General features: G+C 42.5%; 1 protein-coding gene across 1 annotated transcript in view; it reads left to right on the top strand.

Moving 5' to 3' along the window:
* The window catches only part of FYB2 (FYN binding protein 2), a 43,393-nt gene that overhangs the window by 17,014 nt on the left and 1,532 nt on the right, over window positions 1–24,847 (top strand). Inside the window, exons 6-17 of the mRNA XM_056844766.1 lie at window positions 953–984; window positions 2,846–2,871; window positions 4,458–4,542; window positions 5,991–6,117; window positions 9,113–9,245; window positions 9,362–9,402; window positions 15,336–15,402; window positions 16,661–16,753; window positions 18,450–18,493; window positions 19,145–19,205; window positions 20,862–20,948; window positions 23,564–23,663. Of these exons, the coding sequence (XP_056700744.1) occupies window positions 953–984; window positions 2,846–2,871; window positions 4,458–4,542; window positions 5,991–6,117; window positions 9,113–9,245; window positions 9,362–9,402; window positions 15,336–15,402; window positions 16,661–16,753; window positions 18,450–18,493; window positions 19,145–19,205; window positions 20,862–20,948; window positions 23,564–23,663 (896 nt within the window). The remainder of the gene's footprint in view (window positions 1–952; window positions 985–2,845; window positions 2,872–4,457; window positions 4,543–5,990; window positions 6,118–9,112; window positions 9,246–9,361; window positions 9,403–15,335; window positions 15,403–16,660; window positions 16,754–18,449; window positions 18,494–19,144; window positions 19,206–20,861; window positions 20,949–23,563; window positions 23,664–24,847) is intronic.

The raw sequence follows: 24,847 nt of genomic DNA on the forward strand, positions 1-24,847 counted from the left end.
GCATTATTATTCAGGGAAAGAAAAAATGTGTGAAGTTAAGAGAACACTTCTGTCCTGCTAGAACTGTCTTGAGATATGGCTGCAATCCGGGGGGGGGGGGAAATCTCCTTAGGAGCTGGTGTGACACCCCCCCCCCCCGCCAATGTAGGTGACACTTTATCACACCTGCACTGGTGTGGGGGGAAAACACATGGCATCCAGGAACCACGGAGCTCCACTGGCCCCCTCCGCCAGCTCACCCATTCAAGGAACTAAATCCCGGAAGAGGACACCCACGGCAGTGTAAGGGTGGCATTCCCGGAGGTGGAGCTGCCTTTGGGCAGCTTCCTAACCCCATTTGCCCTGGGAATGCCTCCTTGAGCTGTGACATGGCTGCGTCACCTTTCTGTTGGCGCAGCCTTGCTTTGTTCAATGGGGGCATTTTCCCCATTTTCTCGGTAGTGGCTAGGAAGCTACCTCCCCCTTCAGGAATGGGCTGCCCACCTGGGTCTGGTTCTTCATTGCAGAGTATGGGATGCTTTATCTCTTGCATTGTAGTAACTGTAGCCATGGATCCTGATCTTTCTTTTGTTGCCCTTCAACCCACCCTTTTATCACTGTTTATCTTATCTGTTTGCTAGGGAGTACATTTTACAAGATGTTCCTTAAGTAACATTGTAGGCCTCCACTTATGAGGTCTGGGATACATATGGCAATACATGGAATTGTATACAAATAATACATTGCATTTAAACAGCCTGTGTGTGTGTGTGTGAACATACATCCCCTGGCTTTGGCTTACCTTCATGTAATGGTCTTATTAAAAGACTGCATAGTCTAAAGAAGCCCAGGGGGAGAATGCAGGCTAATCTAGCATTAACTGAAATGCCATATTATCAGTAGTAATGACTGTATTATAGTGGCAATGAACTGAAGAAAAAAATGTACTAACTATTGACCATTTTTATTCTAGCTTCCATGACTGGAAAAGTGGAAACTATCAAGGTATTTTATCCCCTTTGTTCAGGAACACTAGGCCTGAATCATACAGTATTCATCAAGCTGTGGTGCATGAAAGCTTGAGCTATTGAGCTGGGTTATAACCATGTTTTCTGCTGGCAGAAGATATTTCCACCAGTGGAAAAGAAGGAGCGTGATTTTCACCAATTACTTACTCCCTTACATTGGTAATGGTGGAAAGTGCCTTCAAGTTGCAGTTTATGGTGACCCCGTAGAGTTATCAAGGCAAGAGACGTTCAGTGGTGGTTTGCTATTACCTGCCTCTGTGTTGCCACACTGGACTTCCTTGGTGGGCTCCCATCCAAATATTAAACAGGGCAGAACCTGCTTAGCTTCCGAGACCTTACGAGACCAGGTTAGCCTGGGCCATCTAGGTCAGGGCTCCCTTAGGTTACAGACCCTCCCAATTTACCGCACGCTATTCTTGGGACCCACCATTCTCTGGAGACAGGATTATAGTCAACAGAACAAATTGCAGTGGGATGAAGGAAAGTTCAGTTCCATGAGTACCAATCCATCTACGCTAGTGAAGCTCCAGTGCATTAATTACAACCAGTTGCCATATCAATTTAAATTTCCATTCAATGCAAAGGATTGTATAGTGCTGTTTGGTTTGATGCTATGCATTTTGCTTGAAAGTTAGCACCATGGACTGCAGTTGAACTTACTTCCTATGTAAGCTTCCATAGATTGCATCCTAAATTTGTTAGGCATTGATGGCCCTACTTCATTAGGTCTTTTGAAGGTTTTCTATCTGGTGGAACTAGAGTTGATGTACTCAGTCATCGTATGGTAGCAATGTGTAAGTCACTGTGCCCAATTAATCTCTACAGCTGGGTGGACTGTTGATAAGACTTGAAAGCATTCCTGAAAGTTGTGAGTTCAAATTGCTGCTGAGCCATTCTCCTTGATGCTTGGTTCATGCAACTTAAATCTATATGCTGATCTTTCACACAGCAAATCTGCCCTTAAATGTTTGGGGGTTGAACAAACTGGATAACCCTCAGGGGCGTTTCTACTAAGTCCATCCCTGTGTTCTCAGGTAATTATTACTGAAGTACCCAGCATAGACAGAAGCATTGAATCAGTGAGCCAAAACTGCATAATCAGGGCTAAGTCTAAGCATTCTTAGAAAATAATCTGGTAGTCCCCCCACTGCAATAGGAAAGATTGTAGTCACAAGGAAGCATACAGCAACCTCGTGTGCTCCGTAAAGGGGAAAAATTGATTCTTCCATTACAGAGCACTGAATGGATAATAAGTGTTGCCAACTCTAACTACTTGAAGTAGGGATTTTCTTCCTTCATTCCCCTATGTCAGATGTTCAGTGTTGCCAGTAATCTGTTCACATGGGGAATGTCCTTGTAGCAGCATACCCACATCTGTGCTTCAGCACAAAAGTGTGCAACCAGAACTCAAATTTTGGCAAGTGCACTGCATCTGCATAATTTAATCACAAAATGGGAAGATGAGTGAAGAATTCAAACTCCATGTGAAATGTCTTATCGGTAAGAGTTTAAAAATGACTCAGACATCTGGCAATATACCCATAAAAGAAAAATAGTGGCTGAGAACCCAAAGACCATGTGCACATGGGGTCTTTCTCTCTCTCTCTCTCTCTTAGCTGCCGTCTATCAGACTAGGACAGATGATGGAAGGAACAACTGACACCCCTCCCCATGGAAGCATTTTGCACAAACTGTTTTTTTAGCTTCTGTCCCGTTTTGTATTAATGACATGAAACATGCTTCTACTTTACTGTAAAACAACAATACTAAACAGTTTTCAGTTTGAACTGAGTCTGAGTGTGTGATAACTGAAACTGTCCTCTTTGTTTTATGCATAGAAACATTTTCTCACTGCCACACATAGGTAAGTTTCTGTGCACTTTCATCTTGATGTTTCACAATAAAATATTAGACACAAAATATTAGAGCAATGTGATTTTTTTACTTAAAGTAAAGCTGACTGAAGAGATATCATCAAATATGTGTGGATTTAGGATATTGAGATTGAAGTAAATTGCCTTTAAAAATTTCTTGCTCCTTCTGGAGAGGTAGTATTACTGGCCATGTAACAGTTAAATTAATTTTCATGTCTCATTAGAGACCACTAGCCTTGGGCAGCCCAATCCTAATGGTGTGTGTGGTTAGGCTGTACCTGGGAACAGCACAGCCATGCCACCTCCAGGCAGCTTGCTGCTGAGCGCAGCACACCAAAAATTGAATTTAGAAATAAAAAGTAACTCGACTCCTGCAAAAAGGTACTTTCCCAGGCTAAAAGGGTTTAGGGAGCTGACTAATGTCTGCTCTGCCCCCAGGAATGCCCTGGCGTAGGGGTCATTCTGGTTCCTGAGTAGCTTTGCCCCCCTTCTGGATTGCTCGGTTAAGGTTTTTTGTGGTTTTGCATGATAATTTCATTTGCTCCAGGCATCATGCAAACTGATGATAATAACTATAATTGGTATGTCTTGTGCAAACCTAACAATAGTTAATCCAGATCAGGGTATGGATAGAATGTATTTATTTACTTCATAGCCCACTTTTGTCACTGAGAATCAAAGTGGATTTAGATGGTATAAGACAAAACAGGTCTGGGTTTGACTGGGAAACATTTGGGTATTCTATCTATGCCACCGTGGTTTCCATCCATGATTATAGATAAGTAGGGTATACTCTTAATTTCTGTTGATTTACTTGTCCATAATGGGGGCATCCTTCTCCCTGTCTGACTGAAATTTGGTTAGAAGGTTCTCTTTGGTCAGGAGTGCAATCCCTAACATTTTATCCTGGGGGCAGGGGGGAAGTACAGCTGAAATTTTTACAAGTGATTAATTATCTCCCATTCAAATAAACTGGGGATTTACAATTGCTTGAGTGATGGGTTGTGGCCTGTGACAGCAGGTACTAGTTGTTTTACTCTTTGGAGTGTGACTACCATTGCTGAAGAAGCTGATATGTAAAAACATCCTTACTGAGCACCTCATAAAATCTGGTGACACGATGGAAGCAGATTAAAAGAATGATAAATTAGGTGGTGTCAGTTTTTTTTAACTTGGAATAGATTTTGCCCTCATTCAATCAAAAAACTAGTTCATCCACTATGAAATGGAAGTTCTATGAGAAATTAAAACAAAGTTAGTGAAAACACAATGGCTAAGTAGGATAAGGTTCAAACTACGTAGCCATCCTGACGGCTCCAAGGTAAGTAGAATGAAAGCATTCAAGAAAATGTAATCTACTATATGCGTTCCCAAGTTTTTTCAGATCCTCCTGCTGTCCTGAGATCCTGTGTTCTGGGTTTTCAGGAAGGAAATGTATGACTATTAGATTCAATAGTGTTTGAGATAAACTGGTGTGGTCTTCTTCCATAACTATCTAGAGCAATAGCCATTGCATTATCTGTGCATAACATTACAGCACTGCCGCATGACATTTTGTTATCTGGTAACACTTCAGCACTGAAACAGAGGATGAACTAGAGAGAAGAGTACTCTGGAATAATGAATCATCAAAACAACAAGGCGCTAAAGAGAGATTCAAGGTACATTTAGATAGAGAAATTTCACATGTTCCTATAATATGATTTTATTGTAAATTTTATTGTATTATATTTGCATATTTTGTATAATATGATTTTAGTGTAAACTCCATTGCATGATTTCCCTTTTAATGCCAATAAAGGCTTTCGTATTCAATAGAGAAATACAATCCTAGAAGAACCAGGGAATATACAATGATTCCTACTTTTAGTTTTCAAAATTCATCTGTATGTCAAACATGGGTGTTGGTAAGCATTTTCTTTCTTCAGATAGCACTTTCTTTCTTCAGATAGCACAAGAGATACTATTGGTGAGGGGAGGGGTGAGGTTCCTAGAGCTTCTCATGGTCTTTTAATGTTCTTCATTATTCAGAACAGCGGAAGCCCACCCCTTCCCATGATAATTTGTCAAATCTTCTCTAAGTCCACAGATAGAGTTCGTCTCCTGAGGTTAGAAGAAACAGATTCTGTTTGGGGCATGTGCCTCTTCTTCCTAGGGAGGAAAAGCGGCTTCATGGCTGCTGCTGTCATCCCTAGCATAGTAGCTATCTAATCTGAACTGGATGCTCAACTTGAAGGATGTAGCATCTCATGACTCATGTCTCTAACAGCTGAACTGTAATTTGGAAAATAGCCCCTCCTCCATGTAGGTTCTTTTAGGACTAAAATAAAATGTTTCCATGGATTTTCATCAAACGTATTTTCTATCGATTGTCCTATCATCCTTCTTCTAAGAATGAGTTCTAAGGGATGAAATATTTTTGATCTCTTCAGACTGGAGACATTTCTTGCTCTCCTGAGATGTTCTGTGATGTTGTACAAATTGTACAAATAAGCAAGGCATGTTTTGAAATCTACTGATTTACTCCCAGGCACATTTCAAAATGCTTGTTCTTACCTACAAAGTTTTAAAGACTCTGGTGTGGATCCTATGATGCCAGATGGCTTGTGTGTCCTCTGACGGAACAGCTTTTTTGTTTGCAGAGGGTGGGGGAGAGTGATTGTTGCTCATCCCGTTGCCAGCTGTCAACTCCCAGTTTGCTCCCCACGCTGTTCATTTGGGTACATCAACCCCAAAGAAGCATAATGAGGGGACAAAGAAGGCTGTAGTGAGGAGGAGAAGTGGGGAAGTTGCCTTCCTATGGTGTGACTTTCTTCTTTACACTCCTTAGGATCCTGATCTATATCTAAAGCACTGCCTTCTTGTATATACTTGTCAGCTGTGATCTGCAAGTGAGGCTCTGTTAAATGTGTGTCCATTTGCTAAAGGGCTGTGTGGTTTAGCCTGACAGAAAGATTCACTTTGAATGGGGAACTCTCTTCCCTCCTCAGTTCATGTGACACTGAGCTTTCTGAATTTTTAACTTCTTGTTGCTGAGGCAGGATATAAGGGCTAAAAATAAAATAAACAAAATGGAAACTACTTTCAGTATCACAATATTTTTGATCAGATTGGTGACAATGGAGATATACTTGTGAAAGAAAGAATGAATGGAGAAACCTTTGGTGGGAAGAACATGCTTCGAAAGGGAACAGCACAAAGTTTCTCAGAGCAATTACTAGAAAAGGAGAGAAATTGTAAGTACCTCTGGATGCTTCTTTAATTTGCACTCCCTAGTACTGAGCTTGCTTGCTTCAAAGTTCTCCTAGCCCTGCTAATGTATGTCTACTCAGAAATCAATTACAGTTAGATTTGATACCCATGTAAGGCTGCAATTGCCTCTGCAGTCACAGTGTAGTCATAAGTATACACTTCTAAACCCATTGAATGAAGTAGAATTGGAAAGGTTTAACTCTATTTAGAATTGCATTGTTAATCAACCTCTTGAACCTTGTAACAAACCACAGGCTCAAACTGTGGGTGTTGTGTTTTTGTCTTAATTTCCTTCCTTAACTTTTGATTTAGGTATGGTATTTTGAGAGCTGGTATAGCTGTAGTGCAGAGTTGAAGAGATGGGTCTACAAAGCAGGACATCTTGGATCAGACTGGACCTCTGCCACGAATTGGTTAAGGGTCCTTAGTCAACCACACTCTCCTTAAGCCTCAGCCCTATTACCATATGGACATAATAACAGTGACCTGCCTTAAGATACATTGTTTCAACAGCCTTATAGGTCAAGATGCCACTGTTTCTCGGGCTCCAAATATTAATCTTGTGGCTCATGCTTGTTCTTGCACTCCACACAGAAGAGCACTCAACCCCATTTTCTTCTGTAGACTGGACCACTGGACATGGAGAAGAAATTTTCCTGCCAGCGGTAGTGGCTGCATTAGGCAGATGTTTGCAGCAGTGGCTACCAATGGTTGGGCCTATGGCATATGGCCAATAGCCGTTACAAACCCCCCCCCCTAAAAATAAAACACCACAAAACCGGATGACAATCGTTAATAAAAGTTACATTTTAGTAACAAATTAAAAGCTTTATGAGTATGTTTCTCTAACCCTCCAGATCTTATCACTCTGTGGTTCCCTACCTTGCTTTCCTTACCTACCCCCACCCCAATATGTGGAGTATGGGGAAAACCGACTTCTGCAGCACCTCTAGTAAAAATGGCAGATGCAAGAGCCATATTAAGAGGCATTCCCTCCCCCAACATGAGAAAAGGAAGGGAAGAGTTTCTTTTTTTAAGCTGGTGTCTTCTGTGAAATATTTGTGCTTGTATGCTTTTCTGTTTTCTCATATGCAAAATTTAAACCATTTTAACCAGTGAATTAGCGGACGTTCATATGACTGACTAAGGTTTCTTCAGTCCAGTGCTAGTCATAACAAACATTCTGAGAACATGGAGCTTTCAAAAAAATATAAGATCTGAAGAAGTGAGCTGTGGCTCACGAAAGCTCATACCCTGCCAGAAAATATTTTTGTTAGTCTTTAAGGTGCTACTGGACTCTTGCTCTTTTCGACTAACAAAATATAAGGATTTGGTTATCTGTCAGGTTTAGGTGATGGGCTAAGAATATAACAGGACCTTGTTTTCTAAATTATTATGCACCCATGCTGTGGAAATGCTTGAGCTTGTCCTGTCACTCAAATAGTATCTGCACACCTAGATTTGAGGAATTCTTCTTTCCCAACAAAATTCTGCACCGCCTTTAATACAGTGATAACACGAGTTTGTGAACCTCTGACAGCTTCACTCATGTAACCTGTTTTGCTTTCAAATATAAAAGAGCCTCCCAGTGCTCATGAGCTAGAAGCGGAGTCTCCCTTGCTGTTACATCTCTTCTGAGTATAAGTACAGCAAAACCTAATTTGACCATTAGGTGTAGTTGTGACTCCCGCAGGAAGCTATTAGTCTGCCTCAGCAGGGATTGTGAGAGAATGGAATAAGTCCATTGGCTTTGGCCAGAATGTTCAAGGGTCTGATGTAAATCTACTTGCATGCAGAAAAGACTTATCAAAAGATAAGTTTTTCCTGAAGGGACAACAGCTTCCCAACTGGTTGTTCAAAAGTACCAGTCTTTTTTTGCCACAGAACTCTTCAGTTTTACAACCTAGAGGCTAATGAATGCCTTTCTGCACAAGCATTGTTTGTATAATGTGAATGTGTACATACTCCATGTGCCTTCAGTTGTGTTCCCAGTACTGCTACCCAAAGCTGCTGGGTTGGATCCAGGCTAAATTTTCCAAATCAGAGTGGAAGTTCTCTGACACACGCACCCCTTTCACTGCAGCCCTCTGATCTCTACGAAATGCTACTCCTGGGGGATAGGGGACCCATAGAAATGTCATGAGGGTAATCTGCAACAGTGTTCCCAGCACTACCTTGGTTAATACTGGGAGACTGGGGGGGATGTGACACTCTAGGCTGCCTTACCCAGTCTCTATGGTCTTTTTACCATATAGATGAGGGGAAATTCCTAGAGCATTGCTATGTGGAGGCCATTTTTTCTCTTGCTCCTCAGTTCTTCAGAGGTGGTAAGCTGGGGTTGTGGGCTGGTGAATGGATGGCCTGGGGATCAGAGGAAATTGCCAATTTGATCTGGATCCAATCTACTGAAACATAGAGTTATATATGCTTAAAGATCTAAAGAGAAAATGATGACAAAAAGTAAATGTCTTGCCCACACAGAAAGTCCAGGAGGTATGTTTATTCCTATTGCTTAGGCTTCATACCTTCAAGTCTAGAACTGCCCATTTGTGACCAGTCCCTTTATAAACTTCTTTATCTAGGTCTTTCATTGATATGCCAATTCTATTCCATAAGTGCCCAGGAACAGGCTATTGAAACCACATACTGTTATGTTTGAATCCTTTTCTGAAGAAGGGAGGCTGAAGAGGGCTTGTTTCACATGTGCCAAGCTCATCTATTGTGGCCTCCATCTTGTATGCTGCAGCCTAGATTGGCTTTTAGCGCACCACTGAAGACTGCCCTTGGAACCCAAGGCTGCTGGAAGTGACCAGTGAAAAACACTGTTGGCAGTTTGAAGAAGGCAAGCATAGAGAAACTGACACCCCAGAAGTCTTTTATAAAATTGACGCAAACTACAGGAATTTCAGCATCCATTATTTTAGGCCTTTATCCGTTGTGTATGTTAGGAAGAGATTATAAACATGGGCTCTTCTGCAGTTTCAGATGGGTATGTGTGCCTGGAAGCTTTGAAAGTCAACGAAGAACAGGCAGCTCTGGATCCCAAGGCTTCCAAACCAGCGCAAGATCTGGAGGAATTATATGATGACGTAGAAGGACTAGAGAGAGAATTGTGAGTCAGCTACAGATAAGGTCTTCACCTGTAGATTTAATCTGTTTAAAAATAAAAATATCTCTGAAAAAATGACGTGTATTGACATGAACAATCTAAAATTGTTTTTGTTGCAGTCAAGCCTCTGATACCTTCAGCTCGAACACCTCCAATAGTGGTAAGTGTGAAAGTAATCTTATGGTTTACAAAAGCCTCTTCCAGATATAGATATTCACCAGTGGGGGTTATCTTATGTCTGAGACCTGTACAAAGCCTGCCTAGCAATTCTCGCAAAGAACCAAATCTTTGCCAATGAATTTTCTACCCTGCCCGAATTATACAAATGACTGTTGGAGTCAGGGACTCTTGATAACAGCGCAGAGCCTTAACTACTACATGACTATCTATATACAATTCTTGGTAGCACAAATCATTTCACAACTTCATTTACAGTATGTGTGGCAACACAAATGTCATATTGTCTCTACCCTAAGCATCCTGGGGTCCCCTGAGCTAGTATTTTGATTTTCTGTCTCTTTAATTCCCAAACTTTTCAGTAGGGGAACTAAATGAAATTATCATTTGAAAGCTGATATTTTGAAGGGCACCCTGGTCCAAATCTCGTTTTAACTGTGCACTAAATCGGGAGATCTTGGGGAAAACCCTCTCTCATTAGTTTGGCCCCTCTACCTATCTGTAATATGGGGATGCTACTTCTAACCTATCTTCCAGTGTTGTAATGCTTACTGACATTGTATGCAGAGAATATTACAGACTTTCCAGAAAACTCTGTCAACATATTTCTTGATCCAAGACTGCTTGCATGCAGAAATTTGCTCTGGTTTGGCTTACGAATGAGTGGATTTTTATTTTTAGAAGCATCCATGTGACGTTGCCCCATAATCACCCACTTTCCATTTTTTCCTCCGCTTTGCTGTGATCTTTGCCAAACAAAGTTTGGATTTTTTCCCCCAAAAGATCTCAGTCAAAGCATGTTTGTATACCCTATGGATGGAAGGTCACATTCTTGCGATCCCTGCCCCACCACCATCTTTTTCTTCCATCTACCCCAATACCAAAAGGCTTTTGGGGGCCTTTGTGAAAAACAAACAAAAACAGAAATTGGCATACTGTTGAAGTGTTATAATGTTTTATCTACAAATTCCTCTGGATTCCTAGCTTTCATTTTTAAAAAAATGAAAGTCTTTATCCCTGTTTATTGCTGATATATGCCTTTCCCCTTATCCCTGCAAAGGCGGGCTTGAGAATTTTTTTTTAATGAGAGGTAGAATTCAGAGGACCAGCAGATTGTTAGAACACTATAGTGATTATGTCCATTGCTTTTAAAAACAACAGCATCACATGAACATACCTCAAGTGGCATGGAGCAGGAGTAGGGATGCTAACCTCCAGGTACTAGTAGGTGATCTCCCGCTATTACAACTGATCTCCAGCAGATAGAGATCAGTTCACCTGGAGAAAATGGCTGTTTTGGCAATTGGACTCTATGGCATTGAAGTCCCTCCCCTCCCCAAATCGCGCCTTCTTCAGGCTCTGCCCCAAAAACCGCCTGACAGTGGCGAAGAGGGACCAGGCAACCTTAGGCAGGAGGCAGCCGGGACGGGGGGGGGGGGGGGCGCTGATGCAATGAAAGCTGTGTGAAGAATCACTGTCATGTGGAAGAAGCTTGGAATTCTCCCCTCCCCCTTTTGATATATACAATATCTGCAATAACCTGCCTTGTAGCCTCCTGACAACCCATTAGTTTATAGCTAATCCAGTAAGTTTGCTCTTTATCAGCTTTCTAATGGAAAAGGATACAGTCATCTACAAATTAGGAATGGGAGGTGAATTTTTGTAAGGGATTGCTATGGCAGGTCTTCAGAGCTTGAGGCAGGTTCTCTTTGCTCAGTGCCTTCTACCTGGTCCCTTCCCCCCACCCACACACACACACACACTTTCTTTCTGAATCTAGCTTCAGGCTTGTTGAATGGCGTGCAGGCTTCTTGTGCATTCCCCTCCCCTTAAGCTACAGTCCTTTCTTTGAAGTAACCACTGTTGAAATTGCCAGGCTATCAAACAGGTATTGCCAGGGGCTATAATCATACTGTCATAGAAAAAATGGCTCCCTTATGAGAAACTGATTAGCCAGCAATAATACTTAATAGTGGCAATTCAGCGTGTGATGGCTGAAGCCTGGTAATCCCCATTTTAATGTAATTTAATGCTAACATTTCATTGCAAGAACTGTGATAGTTTTTAATCTGCTCTTCTGGCTCAGTTATTTTATAGACTTTGGGCCCAGGAATATATGGAGGGTTCAATATTAGTAAAGCTTGTTAAAATAATTTGGTATTTTTAAGAAACATGTTAAAAGTACCATACCGACATAGCCCATTTAACGTGTCCTCATGAAAAGGTTGATAGGTTTGACTAATTTGAAACTTATTGACCTTCCAATGGCTCCCTACTTTTATTTGTAATAATCTTGTAGTTATTGCTCCTTGCAAGAGGCTGTTGGTTTCAAAACTAGCCTTCTTTTTCTTTCCTGTCACATAACCTTTTTAGAATCCTGCTGTTCAGCTTTGCAAGGCCCCTGAAGCAGGCATTTTTACCTTACTAATGAATGTGAGAATATCAAATGCTGTCAAGCTTGAGACAGAAATACAGATTTAACTTTTCATATTTTCCCCAGTGCCACAATAAGGCTGCCTACCATGCAACTGCACTGCAGAAGGAATTCATTTTAAGGAAAGCTATTTGTATTTACAATTAAGTGTCAGAATCTGCAAAGACGACTGAAGGATTTAAAGCATTCATTCTGGTGGTATATTGTGGCACAGAAAATATTTTGGGTTAGATCTCTACAAAAATCCATGAGTACATGGGGGGGGGGCGATTTTGCCAAGACCCTCCTCCATTAGCGACCTCCTCTCATGCTGCGCTATCTCCCTGGAGCGGCATTCGGGGGGGCTCTTCAGGATGCGGTGGGAATGAAGAGCTAGGAAGTCACACTTCTGTGCATGGATCCAATCCTTTAAAAAGAAGAGTTGGTTTTTATATGCTGACTTTCTCTACCACTTAAGAAAGAATCAAAGCTGCTTACAATCACCTTCCCTTCCCCTCCCAACAGACAGCCCGTGAGGTAGGTGGGATTGAGAGAGTGTGACTAGCCCAAGGTCACCCAGCTGGCTTCATGTATAGGAGTGGGGAAACCAACCCGGTACACCAGATTAGAGTCCGCTGCTCATGTGGAGGAGTGGGGAAATCAACCCCGGTTCTCCAGATCAGAGTCCACCGCTCCAAACCACCGCTCTTAACCACTACACCATGCAGGCACCCTGCAACAGCTCCAGACACCACTGCTGCTGCAGCAGGCTCAAGGTGAGTAGTGGGGCCTAGAGCCATGCCAGGTGTGAGAGGGAGGTAAGTCCATTGGTAGTCGCACCAAGAGGTATGAGGAGAGAGGTATTCCATTTGGCTCCACCTCCGGTAGCTGCATTTTTTTTGTTTCACTCTGCCTCCTGCAGTAGCCATTTTGGAATGGTGCTCACCACCCCCTCCCAAAATTTCAAAGGTGCTCACAGGCTCAAAAAGCATGTGGACCCTAGACTAGTAAGTAAAGGAGACAAGTTTCAGCTTTTTGTTCTAGGTCCAGCTGATTTGCCACCTTTAGAACTGGCTTCGAAAGTTAAACCATTATCCACCTGGTCCCGGATCCTTGGCTTACAATCACCTTCCCTTCACCTCCCCATAAATGTCATGCAGTATATTTGCATTTCATTTCATTTTACTCAATTTATACCCCGCTCTTTCCCAACCAAGTTGGGCTCACCACAACATACTACATGAATAGGCGCCTAAATTGTCAGCTGAGTCCACACTCAATAGTTTATGCATATTATGTGTGGAATGATCCTAGGAATAGACTGCAGAAACCCGTTAGCTAAATCACACTGTTCCATTGTCTTTGATGAATACATGAAAGTCGGGGGGGGGGAACCTTTTACTTATTCTGCCTTCCCACTACAGATCTTTGATTCTCCCCCCCCTCCCCCCACACACACACCTCTGCTTTTCTGAGAGATCTCCTTACTGGGCTCCTGGAGACGTTTTGGGCTGCAGGGTATTGTGGAAGCAAGGAAGTTCTGCTTCTCCACATACAGAAATTTCCAGAGAATCGAAGCCATTGTGTGATGGAGGGCAGTTGGGGTCCCACAAGGATCAGTATTGGGACTGGTGCTATTTTATTTATCCATAAATGATTTGGATTTGGGAGTGAGCAGTACAGTAGCCAAGTTTGCAGATGATACTAAATTATCTGGGATGGTGAAAACCAAGGTGGGTTGAGGATCTCTCTTAATTGGGTGAGTGGGCAACAATGTGGCAAATGTTCTGTGTAAATAAGTATAAGGTGATGCATATTGGAATGATTTTAGATATATGTTGATGGAGTCCGAACTGGCTGTGACTTAGATTGAAAGAGATCGTGGGGTTGTAGTGGAAAAGCTCAATGAAAATGTCAACCTAGTGCGCAGCAAAAGTGAAAAAAGGCAAACTTCATGCTAGGAATTATTAGAAAAGGGATTGAAAATAAAATAGCCAATATTGCAATGGCTTCGTATGAAACAACAGTGCAGCCTTATTTGGAATACTATGTGTAGTTCTGGCCATTGTATCACAAAAAGAATATTGCAGACCTATAAAAAGTGCAAAGGAGGACAACCAAGATGCCTAAGGGGTTGGAGCTTTTCAAACTAGAAAAAAGATTGCTAAGGAGGGACATGATAGAGGTTTATGAGAGCCAATGTGGTGTAATGGTTAAGAGCGGCAGACTCTAATCTGGTGAACTGGGTTTGATTCCTCACTCCTCCACATGAGTGGCGGACTCTAATCTGGTGAACAGGGTTCGATTCCCCACTCCTCCACATGAAGCCTGCAGGGTGACCTTGGGCCAGTCACAGTTCTCTCAGGAAGACAAAAGGAAATAATTCTTTACTCAACAATTAATTAAACAATGGGATTCAGTCCCAGTGGAAGTAGTGAGAGGGATGACATAGATGGCCATGACATAGATAGTGATGGCCATGACATAGATAGCTTTAAAAGTGGTTAGATTCATGAATACCACTGCTGCAAGGCAGGAGAGGGTCCCTGCTTGTTTTGCCCTCCAAGGCAACTGGTTGGCTGCTGTGCGAAACAGTATGCTGGACCAGATGGACCACGGGTTGAATCCAGCAGGTTTTACTTGTGCTTGTCTATGCAGCTCTCAGTGTAAGCTTGTGCACATTGCTTTCAGTGACTCTTTGTTGCACCATTGTTTTAGTTTTGTTATGCATGAAGCATGTTCATTATCTCCTAATGTCAGAGAAGGCAGTAAAAATGCACATGCACACTAAAGGCAACTGATTCAGGGCTGCTATGGAAACTAGTCCTTCTGCCAAGAAAAAGGAGACCTGCAGTGCAATCCAAAGGAGAGTTACTCTAGTCAAAACCCATTGAAATGGCTGGGTTTAGACTGGAGTAACTCCTTAGGATTGCACTGCTAGAGCTCCAAGTGAGTTAAAGCCATAGCAGTCCCAGCAACTGTGTTCTACATCTTCTTTCAAACTACAGGGTTAAGAGTAAAGACCATGAGTGGCATTATGCATGCAAGCCAATATGTGAGTGGTTTTCTCGCAATAGGGGAATTCTGTATTTGGTCTCTGGTATGAGTAGTAAGTGGTTGTTTTCCAGAGGGCTTGACAGTTGCAAAGAGGTATTACTACCCACACCCCTTCTTCTTGAGACTCTTTCACTCAACTTGCATGTCATCTCATTTCTTTAGAACGATAGTAGCACAATAATAACTAATTTCATTTAGCTCTGCAAGTATTAACCAGACTTTAAAAGGTCCCAGGGCTTTATTGCAGAATCCGCATTTCATGTTATCATGAATTACTTTTCTGTGAGGTCTGCTTAATTAAAAGTCATGCCTTGATTGATATCTTTAAAATATCAACTACAACATTTTAATCTGTGAAATTGAGGGTTTAACATGGTTAAAGGGTTTCTGTAGAGATTTCACAGTACTCTCATTCTCTGTAAACCTATGGACTGTTTCTACTGAAGGCAATGGTTCTCAGACTATGGGACAGGCCACATTTGGAGGGATGTCTGTACAAAGTTGCAGGGAACAGTACAATTCTGAAATAGAGAAAGCCTTGCTTGCCTACAGCAATGGCTTGAATAAACTGAATACCTCCAGAAATGCATCTTCATTGATATTCATTGGATTAGTGAGGGTGATTGTGTCCTCACTGCAACTTCTTGATTTGCCAAGAAGGGAGTTCAGAAAAAAAAAAAAAAGCTACTGCATTGTTGTCCTGTACATGGATTTGGGAAGGATTCAGAGGAATCCTATGTTTCTTGTAGGTTATCCGGGCTGTGTGACCGTGGTCTTGATATTTTCTTTCCTGACGTTTTGCCAGCAGCTGTGGCAGGCATCTTCAGAGGAATAACACTGAGAGACACTGTCCTTCAGTGTTACTCCTCTGAAGATGCCTGCCACAGCTGCTGGTGAAACGTCAGGAAAGAAAATACCAAGACCACGGTCACACAGCCCGGACAACCTACAAGAACCAACGAACTCTGACGGTGAAAGCCTTCTACAATAATCCTATGTTTCCTTCCAATGGCAAGATGGAATTATTAGCATGGATAAACACAATGGCCTGCAAGGATAACTGCATATTAGTGCCAGGCTGGCCAGGGTGGTGGTGATGGTGGTGGTGGAAAGAGACAGAAGGTAGAAGTTGAGGAGGGAGGCAAGTTCAAAATGTGTGAGAAACATTGGTTTAAAGCACATCCTCTTTCAATTATAACCATATTACTTTTCTTCAGGCTAATTACTCCCAGCTGCAATCAGCCTCTTGCTGTATAGTCACTGTAATTCTATACTTCAAAATTATTTTGAATGGAAAGAAAAATCAAGTGACTGTTTTCGTAACACCCCCATACACCTGCCGCATTTTGAATACGATTCTTTAAGTATTGTCAGATGAAGCATGAGAACTGAAGGACTGCCTCACTAAATAAGACTGAAGACCATCTAATTTTAGGATTATCTCCATCCGTCAATGTTCAGGCAGATGCCCCAGGAAGTTCTCAAAGCATGTGGGTAGAGCCATTCTCTATTCCTATATCTGGTGCTTGGAAGCTATCTGCCTCTGAACAGTGATGTCTCATGTTAAACCTCTACTTCATAGATTTGTCTAATCCCGTTTAAGCATGCTAAACTAACTGCAGTTTTTAAATTTTGTGGATTTAATTTGGTGTGAAGGAATTCTTCCTTTGGACAGTCCTAAACATACTGTAAATCAATAACACGTTGATAAAAATTTACTATAGATCACTTTCTTTATTTTAATTTGTTATCTTACTTTTTTTTTACTTAGCAATGACAAAGTAGAAAAACTAAAGAAATTTGGAAAAATTTTCAAGAAAGAAAAGTTTAAAATGAAGAATGTTCAGTTGAAAGAGAAGATGTGGTATGTAATTATTTGGCATGGGGCAGCTGTCAAATTAAGTTCTTTAAGTTAAGCTACTTTACTAATTTATTTCACTAGGAAATTAAAAGGAAATCCGCTTGATGCTCACCAGGTAACCTTGGGATGGGCACTATATTTCATCCTAACATACCTCCTAGAGGATGAAATAAGAGGAAAGGAGAGCTATGTACATTTTTCTTTGGAGAAAAATCAAGACAAAATGTCATGTTTATCAATCATTTCAAGCAGCCATGGAACATTGAGGTGCAATTTTGATGGCGGATCACAGTACTCTAATGACACATATCCCATCTCTGTAAAATGTTAGTATCAGAATGGCACACACTTCAACAGGATGTAAGTGGGAACACAACCAAAGTGGTAGATGAAACTTTAGGAAAGCAAATGTGGGATAAAGGAAATCCTCTGAGTAGGTAGTGAAGAATGTTTGAGCCAAAAGAAAGCAGAAGGTTGTATGAATATACATTCTAGTTCCCAAATGGGGACTATTTTCTGCCTTGCTGCTGTTGTATCTCAGCTTTACACTTGTTGGCGGTGCTTTGTTTGTGGCATGGTGCTGGAGTACTTGCATGCAGCAGTGAAGCTGTGTTATTTCCTAGCTGATTGGTAGGGAGAGTGTCATTATCACTATATTACATGTAGGAAAGCGTGGATGTTATGCACCCACAGTGCTTAACTCTTTGTGTGGCCTGTAGTCTAGGGCTGGTTCTAGGTCTGGAAGATCCCAGGCAGAGAAAACCTGGCCCTACCACTAGACCCCCCCTTTTGTCTCCTTTTCCACCCCACCTGAGTGCTCCCTTCCTGGCTGTGCATCTTTCTCCCACTCACATGCCTTCCCACCTCCCATGCTCAGTTGCCTGTAGCGCATGCATACCTTTTCCCCAGTAGCACTGACCAGTGCATACCGCTAGCAGAGTGCTGCTGCCATGGCCACCAGGAGTGCAGCCACCGTGCACCACTCTCATGACCTTCCCTAATGACACTGGGCACTTGGAAGCATAGGTGTCAGGCCACTTCATGCAAATAGATGGGGAAGAGCATGCAGAGATATGGTAGAGGAGGTGCATGGATAGGAGTGGGCCCCACCAAAAGCCCTGGGCCCTGGCCGTTGCCCCACCTCAAGCTATTCTGATCCTAGCCCTGCTGCAGTCCACTGTGCCGGATGTCTAATTTTTGAGGCCTTTATCAAGAAAATCAGAGTCCTATTAAATATCATGGAGATCCTTGATTTCCTCTTTTCTTCTTCTCTGAACCCAAACAATGAAAAGGCAGTAAGCCCTAGGGGTGTGCAGCAATTTTTTTCTTGGCTTTTCCAGGTCCATTTTACCCTAGGGGAATCTTTGCAGGGCTCTGGGGAGACTGTGTTTTGAGTTATAACTACAAAATTTGTGGAGTAGCTTCAGGGGACTCTCCTTAGAAGTATCTCCAAGTTTGATAAAGATTGGGCCAGTGGGTCCAATTTTATGGGCCCTCAAAGAAGGTGCCCCCATCCACTCTCTAATCTGCTCATTTAACATTTTTTCTCTAAAACTGTTAGATTAAAAAATGTAACAGTGATTGTGTGTGTGGTGGGGAGAAGGGGGTGGAGAGAAATCCCTTCTTAAAGCCTTGAATGTAGTTGCTATGCAACAAATATTTCTATTTATGAATAATGTTGACATGTGTATAATTTAGTTTTTTCTCCCTCCAGCAACATCTCCAGTTCTGTGCCAAATCTAGGTAAGGACATTTGCTCAACAGTAAAAATCTTTTTACTTGAAAGGATGCGTGTGTGTATGGGGGGTGTCTAGACAATACTGGCCCTCTGAATTATCCCTGTAAGTTTTAATTTAAAAAAATATATTGACTGACTACTATTGTCAATTTTATAGGAAACTGTGACCCAGGACAGTTTTGGGTAAACATTTTATCACCTGTCCTTTAGGACTAATGTTCAGTTATGTACAAAGGCATATTAGAGCTTCCTAATGCAAACTTGATTATAGTGTATAATTTTCAAAAGGTACTTTGAAGATTTATTTCACAGATATTATTCCTGAGTAAAGCGGATTACAAGTTCATTTCCTTATATAATAGAAGATTCTTAGGAGGGCAAAGAATGACATTATATTGGCTCTTCAGTCAAGTCGCCTTGGGTTTCTGAGGCAGCTATTCTTCCTATATAAATAATATATCAATATTCTGGAACTTGAGGCAGTAGATGGTTAACTTTTCCACATTTTTGTCCTTTTGAGGCAATTCTTAGTTTTTAAAAAAGACCTCCAATGTTTTAGTGAGTCTGGATTAATTTAGACCATGGGCTTATTTTCCATGTTTATCAAATAAGTGGCTATGTTGTTGTGTTTAACCATTGAATTGTTTTGATGGCAGATGTTATGACCCAGGAAGGCATGGTGTATGATGATGTCAACATGGAAGAAAATGATACAAAGTAGGTAATGTTTTTATCTCAAACCACAAAAACTCTATTGTCAATACTGTTACTATTTCAGGCCTCAATTGTGTAAAGTCTGGTAATAGCCAATTTTAAAAAAGCAAATCAGTGGATTTTATGTTCCACACAGGTAAGCAATTACATATATGTTAGATAAAGCAAAAGTGGACAGGATAATGATGGAGAGTTCTGGCTAAAGTTCAAGAGAAGGCAAAGCAAAATTGTCGGTGGTGGGGCCAGGTCAGTAAGCAGTGGCTTAGTTATGGTGCTTCCAAGGGGGGAGGGGAGGACCTTAAACTTAATCTGTCCTCTTTTTTTATCTGTGAAAGTACTGGAAACGTGCGATCCCTTTGATGTTGCTTCTTGCTTCCATAGCTTGACTTTGCCTTCCATTTTACCTAGTTTTACACGTAGCGATAGCGAGGGCTTAGGAACTAACACTTCATTTTGCCTGTGCTCACTCATGGTCAGTGTTTCACTTTTTTGATATAGTTCTGGCCTTGCATACCCAAATCTCATTATGCAAGCCTTTCAACATCTGCCATTATGGTATCTATGGCTCTCGTTACTTTCTTTGGCTCTGTAAACCACTGTGCTGTTCTTAAGATATACTTAGGGTTACCAACTTCCAGGTGGTGGCTGGAGATCTCCCGCTATTACATCTGATCCCCAGGCGACAGTGATCAGTTTCCCTGGAGAAAATGGATGCTTTGGAGGGTGGACTCTAGGGCATTAAAGTCCCTCCCCTCTCTAAACCCTGCCCTCCTCAGGCTCCACCCCCAAAATCTCCAGGTATTTCCCAACCCAGAGCTGGCACCCTTAGATATACAGTGTACTGGTACGTACATTCTATATAGTAGCACGTAAGTATCTTAATTTGGGCCTGGCCTGAGCTAGGGATGCCAACCTCCAGTTGGGACCTGGGATTCCCTGGAATTACACCTCATCTCCAGACTACAGAGATCCATTCTCTTGGAGAAAATGGATGCGTTGGAGGGTGGACTCTATGGCATTGTACCCCACTAAAGTCCCTTTCCTCCCCAGGCTCCATCCCCAAATCTCCAGGAGTTTCCCAATCTGGATCTGACCAGCCTATCCCCCCATCCCCCGCTGGTGGCCAGGGGGGACCTGGCAACCCTAGTCCGAGCAGGCCTACAAATGGGCAGGGGAACAACTTATAGGTGACTTACTATTGTGGATTACAGGATAATACCAGACACTGAAGATTGCTGAAAACTCAAATGCTCCAGGAACTGGTTGTTCTTTAAGTGCAACAGTGGGAATAATTGAGTATTATGTCTTTTGTGAGATAAGATGGCTTTATTAGAATTGTGGCCTCAAAATTCTTGTTAAAATTTGCTTGGAATACATCATCTGCTTTGTGTACGCATGTAAAAAATTCCCTTCTAGCTTAACACTGGGAAAAGGATGCTCAGCGCTGTTTGCAACCTATTGAACTACACGTCTGTGTACTGCTGTAACTACATGATTCCTATTTGAAAATGTTTTTGTGATTCAGTGGTGCATGAAATGAGGTCTGTTGTGTGGTATCATGTTTGATCTCACCAGTACCCCATTGTCTGTTTGGGCCGTCAGCATTTTGCAGCATCCATGACATTCAGAAGCCTATTTTCCCCCCTCTCTGCTCCCTAGAGAGAAGAACGAGATGCATAAAAACTGGAAAAGGTTCCTCATGTCAAAAGAAAAGGATCAAAGGAGAAACAGTGAAGATGCTGAAATGTAATAAGCAAGTTCTGAGTTCCTTAACCCACAAAAGAACAGAAGATTGTTCGGTTTATTTTATTTTGGACATTTCCATACTGCATTTCTTTGTTGCAAGCCGCAACCAAAGCAGAGTATAAATTTAAAATTTAAAATAACAGTGGGTTGGATTCAACCAGCTTTTCTGCTGATGAAAAAAGGGGTCCACTTTGACTACCAAAAAAGGATATGCTGGGAATCATGGGGGCCACGTCGGATGGAGGTTTTAGTAAGGTGAAAATTGGCTCTTAACCTCACTATATCTAGATGTGATGATGTCTTCATGGCTGCCATGAGGGCGCTACCACCATTTTAAAGTTCTTAAAATGCTGTGAAGGCCCAATTCTGATCAGGCCTGCAGTAAAGTGGGCTGAGGCATTCTTGTTCCCTCTACTGCAGTTGTCCCCCAACAGCTGTTTTGGCACTTGAAAAGGCATGGGGGATTAAACAAAAAACTATTTACAAAGTTTGTGTCCTGCTTTTCTGCCCTTGCAAGGGCCAGCAAGGCAGAACATGCTGCAGGCCGTATTAGGATCAGGCCCTTTTGGCATTTTTAAATGACTTCAAAATGGTGGCAATGTTCTCATAGCCACCACAAGGATTCCATCAAATCTAGTTTGGCCCTCAGTGAAAAAGCTAGTGGAATCTAACCCTTTACACTGCTGGAAGAACCTGTTCATTTTAACACAGTGTTTAAAAATATAGTAATACATGTGCGCCTGTTCTAGTACAAACACCACACAGATGTCCTTGGTTGGATCCAGACTAAATTTGCCAATTGCAGCTACTAATCTCCACAAAATGCTGCTCTTTGGGGATAGGGGAACCTAAGGAGGGTTTGCAGCAGGAAGGGGAAATCAATGGAAACTGCCAACTTACAGCGCATTCCTGAAAGGAATGCCTGCGCCGGACTTAGGAGGCAACCCAGCGGCGAAACCTCCGCCTGGCGCCAAACACCCGTGCAACCCTCATAGGGTTGCATGGGAGATACGCCAGCAAAAAGCTGGCGTATATTTTAAAAAACAAAAAGGGGCGTTCCAGAGCTGAAACGGCTCGGGAGGCTGACTAACGTCGGCCCCGCCCCCTGGCAAGCGCCGGAACACCTCCCGGGGCGCCATCACTCCTCCCAGGGCGCTGCGGCAGCCTGTGCCAATGGCCAGAGGCCAGCAGGAGGCTCCAGTGGCATCCGGGCCCAGCGCTGCCGCGGTGGCGGCTAAGGACCGGCATCCGGACCTGCATGCCGGCGCTGGGGCCACTCACACCGGCGTGCACCTTCTGGGCGCTGGCGGTGTGGGCCCTTGCGCCGGCATGCACTGTTGCCGGCCTCCTAAGGGCTTTTGGCATGGCCGCCGGCGCATTTCAGGAATGCGCTGTAAGTCTGGATCCAACCCTATGTGAGGAGTGAGCAAGCTCTTCCAAGGCCCTAAATTGCAACTGGCTATCATTGGTGTGCTCCGAGTCAGTCCATATATGGAGAACATCCAGAGTAGCAAGCTAAAGCCAGAGTGCAGAGGTATAGTTTGGTACCATTCATCTTCACTTCTGTTCTGCTGTGAGCAGAGCTTTAGTCTACTGCTACCATGGTATGGAAGTGTGTTTTGTTTTCTTGCCTGAGACGAGGAAGACAGAACCATTTGCCCTTCCTCTGTGAGGATTTTTTAATATAGCTAATATGTAAATGTTGAGATAAATAAATGATTTAGTAAGGACTGTAGTGCAAAATGTTATGGCAATTATCAGTAATATTCCTGTATGACTTAGAACTTACCCAGGTTTGGTGTGAGGTGTGAATTGTAGAAACCATATCAGGTAATATGCATGTGAAGCTCTTCTCGGGAATGACAGTTATTAATTGTGGGTCCATGTTATTTTGGGAGTTCTCCTTTTACTTTATAGAAATCCATTATATAAAATGTCATGACTGTATCAATTATGTCACTGCCACTTTATGGAAAGTGATAGCCATACCAATAACTGTTTGTCTTAGTCTATACAAATTTATTGCAGATAGCTGGTATGAATACAATTACTTTATCTATACAAGTAACAAATCATTTGATAAAATTTAAACTATCAAACAGATCCTTGGTCATAGCTCTGTATTGTTATGATACAGCGTGGTGTAGTTAGGAGCAGTGGTTTGGACCGGCGGACTCACATCTGGAGAACCGGGTTTGATTCCCCACTCCTCCACATGAGCGGTGGAGGTTAATCTGGTGAACTGGATTTGTTTCCCCACTCCTACACATGAAGCCAGCTGGGTGACCTTGGGCAAGTTACAGCTTGGTTAGAGCTCTCTCAGCCCCACCTACCTCACAGGGTGACTGTTGTGGGGAGGGGAAGAGACGGTGATTGTAAGCCGGTTTGAGTCTCCCTTAAGTGGTAGAGAAAGTCGGCATATAAAAACCAACTCTTCAACTTTTCAACAACCGAAGGGGCAATAGCAGGAGGGGGCAGGAAATTTCTGCTGCATGAGGGGAACTTTTAGGTCTGCTGTAAAAAAGGTCTTTAACAATAAGGTGATTTAGCTGCCTTTTGTTCTAAAAGTCTTGTGTTTATTTGCTAGATACTATCATGTGTATATTATTTGTTAGTAGCCTGTCTTCCAGAAACCTATTCAAAGTCAAGAAATACAATGTTGGAAAGCACAACAAGATGACAAAAGAAGAAAAAATATTTAGGGAGAGGTTTATGGTATGTATCTTCCATTTAAAAAAAAAACATGGCTTGTCTGGTGCCTGGTTACCTGTAGTTTAGAGTGGTGTGTATTTGTTTGAAGTACATGAAAATTAGTCTGCCAACAGCTGCCAGTCTTCCAATCTATTCACAGTTCTGTGTATATGTCACCTTGGTGTTGAGCTGCATGCATCAGTTGCCCTTGCCCTCTCTTCCCCAAATAAAGACACCACACACAATAAATGGGTTCAACTGGGATTTTTTTATTAAACTGATCTGAGCCCAACTCTCAGTGTGGGCACTGTACCTAATGGGCTGCCTGAGGCATGCCAGCATTCGTGAGCACCCTGGCTCCAAATGTGAAGGGGCCTTAATCTGCCAGTCGCTTTTCCTGGCCTGCATACCAAGTTGTTGCTCCACCCACCCCCCCATGCTAGCAATGCTAGGGTTTGAACTAGTGAAGCCACAGCCCCAAAGGTGCTAATCCCCTAGACTGGTAAGCCATGGTAGGCTGGTCCAGGAAGCCTCCCGCCATCATAAGATGCCTCAGGGTGCTTGCCATAGATCCGTGACTTACACTGAAGCCTGTGCTATCTCAGCCAATCCCTGTAACACTTAACCAGGCCTAATCAGAACCCCACCCTGAAGAAGTGAAGCCGGCAAAAAAGAACTCTTTCTCAGCCAATCTGAAAGTGTCCAAAGATTCCTGCTTGGGCTATCAACTGTTTGCACATTGCCAAAATACAGGGATGGGTGGGTGGACAGTTCCACATGGCGAGTATCATTACTGGGGAGGGACAGTCTTATATGATTCGCTTGCTCTTTGCCCTTGACCGATGGGGAGCCCAGTCTCCCAGCATGCTCCCTCAAGAAAGCTGTTTCAAGAACAGCTTCCAAACTACTAGGGATGGGAGCTGAACTTCTCCCCAAATGCTAAGGATATGAGCACTCCAGAGGAAAATCTATTGTGCTGCAGAGTATGTATTGTAGGTCAGGTTTATCAGCACATTAATCTAGTGCTGGTGGCAGTTTCCTATGTAATTTTGACGCGATTCCTAGTGATGATTTTGAACATTAGTCTTCTACCACATCGGGTGCAACCATAAAGAGTATTTTCACTTTGCTGTTTAAGTGACATCTGTGGTTAGTCATGGTGTATAAAGAAGTATTCTCAGTGGTTATACCCAAAGCACCTGGATATT

Source organism: Euleptes europaea, chromosome 2 (assembly GCF_029931775.1).
Source record: "Euleptes europaea isolate rEulEur1 chromosome 2, rEulEur1.hap1, whole genome shotgun sequence".
Classification (NCBI taxonomy): Eukaryota; Metazoa; Chordata; class Lepidosauria; order Squamata; family Sphaerodactylidae; genus Euleptes; species Euleptes europaea.